The 5443-nt window shown below is 40.5% G+C and overlaps 1 protein-coding gene across 1 annotated transcript in view; it reads right to left on the bottom strand.

The window, feature by feature from the left end:
• Positions 1–599: 599 nt before the first annotated feature.
• Positions 600–5443, bottom strand: part of SMC1A (structural maintenance of chromosomes 1A) — a 17502-nt gene continuing 12658 nt past the window's right edge. The window contains exons 18-25 of the mRNA XM_072429532.1: positions 4814–4967; positions 4240–4350; positions 3995–4151; positions 3660–3814; positions 3419–3570; positions 2802–2871; positions 1812–1922; positions 600–1129 (exon numbers count right to left, since the gene is read on the bottom strand). Of these exons, the coding sequence (XP_072285633.1) occupies positions 1046–1129; positions 1812–1922; positions 2802–2871; positions 3419–3570; positions 3660–3814; positions 3995–4151; positions 4240–4350; positions 4814–4967 (994 nt within the window). The 3' untranslated portion in view covers positions 600–1045. The remainder of the gene's footprint in view (positions 1130–1811; positions 1923–2801; positions 2872–3418; positions 3571–3659; positions 3815–3994; positions 4152–4239; positions 4351–4813; positions 4968–5443) is intronic.

The raw sequence follows: 5443 nt of genomic DNA, 5'->3' as shown, positions 1-5443 counted from the left end.
GCAGGGAGATTTGAGTTCTCAGTATTCAGCAGTTGCTTCCTGCTGTTTGCATACACAGTACACAGGTTCTCATGTATTAAAACAAATGCAGGATGCAAACCTAGCAAGCAATATCATTTTTCCATTGACATTAAAATATTGGGGTGCGCAGCAATAAAACCAGGTAAACCATGGATACCAGGAATATAATGACCTTTTACCTGGTTGTGTAGCAATCAACTGCAAGCTCGGCTTAAAGTGAAACTAAACCTGCAATTACTCACCTATCCTTTTTTTTCCCCATCTTTGATTTCTAAGGACGATCTTTAGCCACCTTGATTGGCTATGCCAGGATGGAGTCAATCCTGGGCTGGCATGCAGGATTTCATTAATACTCAGCATGTGCTAAAGGATTGCCAGGTTTCCGCGACCACAAATGCTGGGAGTGCTTAGCAAAATTTTGCAGCTAAGAGGTGATCAGTTAGGTAAGAACTGGTGTTGCAGAAGGGACATCGCTTGTCCCTTTCTGCAATGACCACCCATGTAAAAAGTGACTTTAGTTCCACTTTAAGGCCCTGGTTGGGTCAAAATCCACTTTAGGAACGTCAAGTAAACAGAAATTTTTAAAGCCAGACTCTCTTTATTGCAAAATCATGTTATATCCGCATCTGCGAAAAACAAAACACTAAAGTAATAAAAGAAGCACTTGCATCGTCAGGGGGTTAAAAAACACAGCCATTAACTACAAAAGTCAGACAGGAGGAGCACTTAACACGAAGGATAAAAAAGGTTTCGATAATTACACCATTACATTGATTAAAACGGAGAAGGCATGGGGTAAAATCTGCTGGGGAGGGGATTGTAGCTCTCGTGATTCTTCCTCATCTCCTCCTTAGTCTTTGTGCATAATCCTGGAGGAATAGAATTGGGTTGCTTTTCCCGATAAGTTAAAAGGTGAAGGTAAAACTAAAAAAAAAAATCCCCCCATTGAAAGTTCTGGGGCTATTAGGCAAAAGAAGGAGCTGCAGTTCACAAAAAAAAAGTAATTAAAAAAGACACAGCTAGACTACTGGTCATTTGGGTTCGGGTTGGCGTCTGGGTAATTGGTAAGGTCAAAGGTCAGTACTTTGCTGATGACACAGTCACCTTGCTGCAAAAGACAAAAAATATACAGATTTAGCATAAAGCAATGACAGATTGCAATCAAATATCAACCTAAAGGATAAGTGCATTTTCTCTCTCGCCCCCTGGAGTGACAGCACAGCAGAAAGTGAATCGGATATGGAGGAGTCACTGCTGTGTAGATTTTAACTTGAGCTACAGAGCTTTGCTGACAAAGATTTATACACCAAAGGAAAGCAAAGATAAAGAAGCTGACAGCACCACCTCCTGGCTGCGAAGAAAACTGCATTCAGCAATATTTCTAGTCTGCTAAAAGGACTTAATAATGCTTGTGTCCCAACTGGTAAATTCTGGTAAATTTGTCCAGGAGATCAGGATTTAAAATGTCAAAATCCAAAATATCGGGCAGCCCTTAACAGTAAAACATCCACCAATGAGGGCCCTTGTTCTGGTGACAACTTTCCAAGAAACGATTACCCTGTGAAGAGATCTCTCTTACATCTAAGGGACAGTAAGTGAAGAGAATCTCCCCAAATGAATCTAAAGGCCGAGAAAAGGTTTAGCATGAAATATACTTCAATGCATGTAAAAAAAATAAATAAAAATGTAGTTCTAAGTCTAGGCTAAATATACAAATCCATGATATACATCTTCTTTAAAACTGGTGTATGGGCCCCCTTACAAATACCTGGTAATGCATGCCCACTTACCTCAGGGTAAACGCCAACCAAACTCTCTGCCTTGGTGTAAAACTCCTCCTTGAGGGAGATGACGATTGCCTGGAAGTTGGTAACTGACTGTTCTTTAATATAGTTAGCCACCTACAGAAAAGATCAGTACAAATACCAGTGAAAAAACGAGGCACTCATTAATGCCACCTGTCAGGTTTGCTCTGCTGATTCAGTGTGTCATATATAAGCTGAAATTGAAGAGTACTATAACATGAATCTTCTGTGAGTAGCCCAGTATGGACGCTGCCATGCTCTGGGCTGTGTACCAGGGCAGTAAAGTAACATGCAGTGAAAATAAGCAGGTTAAAGTAAATCCAAACCCAAAAAAACAAATGTAATATTGTCAAATGGCACATGAATGACCAGGGAAAAACTAATCAGACTGCTGTTTCTCTTTCACTATCTATTCAGTCTATGGTGCAGGGACAAGACTTAGACTATGTAAAAATGTTCGATTTTTGTCGTTGGAAAGCATTGTACAAGTGCTGTACCGTTCTGTTCTATGGAGAGGGGAGAACGAGCGAGTGGCACCCCACTGCGCTCTCTCCCTTCACTTGTATTGCGATCTTTCGAGGATCCACCAGCAGGGATCCATGAATGACATGAGATGAGCGAGGTACACACGCCAGATTCTCATCCCATACTGGCCCCATGGCGATAATCGGACGAGGATCATCTGACGTGTTTATGTAGCCTTAATTGCACTGCTCAAATGCAGTAGTAACAACAGCAAGGCTACTTTGTAAATCAGAGCTGTGTACATGCAATGGATAATGTCAAAACCTTTGCAAGCAAAAAAGCTCTCGTGTCATGAATTCATTTTTTTAGCCATCCGACTAGAATTCAGCTTTAGACTTAGGACCACTGCATTGCTAATGCCGCAACTAATACCATTAATCAAAAAGCAGGATGTTAACATTAGTATTCACAAAAAAAAATAAAAAGAATAGCCTGGAGTCACTTGCTCACCTTTCCTATGTTGGTGTTATCCAAAGCAGCGTCGATTTCATCCAGAACAAAGAATGGGGATGGCTTGTAACTAGGGATCAAAAAGAAGATGGTGGTTAATATTATTATTATACAGTATTTATAAAGCACTGACATATTTTGCATCACTATACAAAGTTCATACTCATGTCACTAGCTGTCCCTCAAAAGGGTCATATGTCATTACTACAGTTTAAGGACAATTTTTGGGGGTAACCTAACTGAATGTTTTTGGATCGTGGGAGGAAACTGGAGTACAGGTTAATGATGAAAATGTTGATCAATTAAAGTCTTTCCCTGCCCACAGCATCCTGGCACATCCCAGGAAGCTTCAAAAAGCAAGTGAAGGACAGGCTTCAACGGCGAATCATTAGGTAGTGCAGCTGTTAAAACCAGGAAGTGACATTCGCTGTTCAAAGCCGAGGACACCTCAGGACGTACCATAGGTTTACTATTTTCAAAACTGCAAAAGTTAAAGGGAAAATGATTTTTTCTTTTATTCCGGGGAGGTGTAAGTTCCTCTTTAAGTGCTAAAGAGAGTATGGATCTAAAGTTTAAGTTAGAGATTAACTTCATCAACAGCCATGCTCCCCATTTACCTGTGAATTGCAAAGAGCAGAGCCAGAGCTGCTACAGTTTTCTCTCCTCCAGACAGGTTGTCCATGGGTCGGAACCGTTTCCCTGGGGCGACACAGTTATAATTGATGCCATCCAAATAAGGTTCTTCTGGGTTCTCCGGTCCCAAGAAAGCCTGTCCACAATAAGATATGGTAAGAGTCCAATCATGGGTAAGCTATAAAACCAATCCACATGTAGATTGATATTATCCGGAGATCTTACCTGGGCACTGCTGTTTCTGGACAAGGCTTTGTAGATCTCATCAATATTGGTAGCTACAGACTCAAAGCAAGCATTGAACCTGTCAAACCTCTCTTTTTTCGTCTGCTCAAATGCCTGCTTGGCTTTCTTAGCTCGTTTACGAGCAGCTTCAAACTCTACGAAAAAAAAGAAATAAAAAAATATTAAAATAAAACACAAAAATTATGCAGTCCGTTATCAATATATTTCATTACAGAAAATGTAGAGACACAGTCACCAACTTACAGACTTTCAAAAGCTTATTGTTTTTTCTTTCAATAATCTTTGGGGGCAATAAACATGCATGTTTTACTCACCGTCAGATGTCTCCTGGAATTTGTCCCTGACACTCTCCAGTTTCTCCATAGCCTTCATGTTAGGGGCAGAAATACGCTGCAGAACACTCTGTTGCTCATTCAGCTTTTGTTGCAAACCATTCATCTCCTGTTTGGTATCTTCATCTGCCACTGCATCCTATTGCCAATCATGAGAAGCATGGTCAGAGCTGGTATACAAAGAACATTTATAAAATACAGTTGCTGCCATTACAATTACCACCTACCTTTAGGTCCTCGGAGAGCTCACTGTAGTCTATTTCAATTAATGCTTCTCGTGCGTACAATGTAGAGGATCTCTGGGAGCTGCCTACTGATTCTTCGCCTTGAGATCCACCCTATAGAGAAGATCGAGTTATTTCCAAACTAAACAAATAAATAACTAAATATTTGTTGCAATCATTGTAAAGCGCAGTCTATAGGGGGGGGGGGGGGGCACGGTAAGCAGTCTGAAAGAGCCAATCAGGTGTGTTGCAGTGCAAGGAGTATGTATACACTATACAGTTTATATAGAGAGAAATGCATGGTAAGCATCACTTTCCCAGAAAAAAAAAAGCCATCTATAGCAGTTTTCCAGCTCCAGAGAAGCATGTTAACCTACAGCCCACAGAAAGCATATCCCTACCTGACTTTATACCCCCCTGGTCACCTGAGTCAAGGACCTGGTGCTTTTTTGTCACAGATGTGATTTCCACTCAATTTGAGGACACAAAAGTTGCCCACTGGTCCTTTAAAATGACATACCACTGTCCTATGAACTGAGTAGCTGAAAATGTAATGATTCGTGATTTAGTATCTTACCTCCTCTTGGCTGATGTCATCCATCGTACCTTTAGACAGTGGGAGCTTTATATCCTGCATTTTGCAGGCTTGTAGCAAATTGTGGCGATCACTCCTCTTCTGTTCTAATTTGGTCTCAATGGCAGTGACTTCCTTTTGCAGATGTGTCATTTCTCTGTGGGAAACGACAAATTTAAGCAATAGAACAATACAGAGCAATACAAGTTATATATATATTTATAATTTCCTTCAAAATTAAGGAAAAATGTCTTAAAAACGTAAAATTATAGGACACCTCTCTATCAGGTAAGAGTAAATTCCCATGTCACTGGGACAGGCATCCCTATTCTGGAATAGTTCTGGTGACTATACATATACTTTACCAATGCTTATAGTATTAGGAAGGCAAAGATATATGTGCCACACTTGCAGCTACCTAATACTTGGAGTGTATCCAAACCCCAGAGCAGCACAGGCAGCCTTGCACAGCAGCAGTGCAGAGAACAGTGCAAAACAGACAGATTTAGAATGATTTTCTAAGCAGTTACAGAAATATTTTTTTCTTTTAAGAGAACGGTGTTAACTATAGGAATAACAGCTGACCATGGTTTGATCTCACCACTAAAGTGCCATTTTAGAAGGTATAAAAGC

The sequence above is a fragment of the Pyxicephalus adspersus genome, chromosome Z (genome assembly GCF_032062135.1).
Source record: "Pyxicephalus adspersus chromosome Z, UCB_Pads_2.0, whole genome shotgun sequence".
Classification (NCBI taxonomy): Eukaryota; Metazoa; Chordata; class Amphibia; order Anura; family Pyxicephalidae; genus Pyxicephalus; species Pyxicephalus adspersus.
Note: the sequence above shows the minus strand (reverse complement) of the source record. Positions and strands in the feature narration are given on the sequence as shown.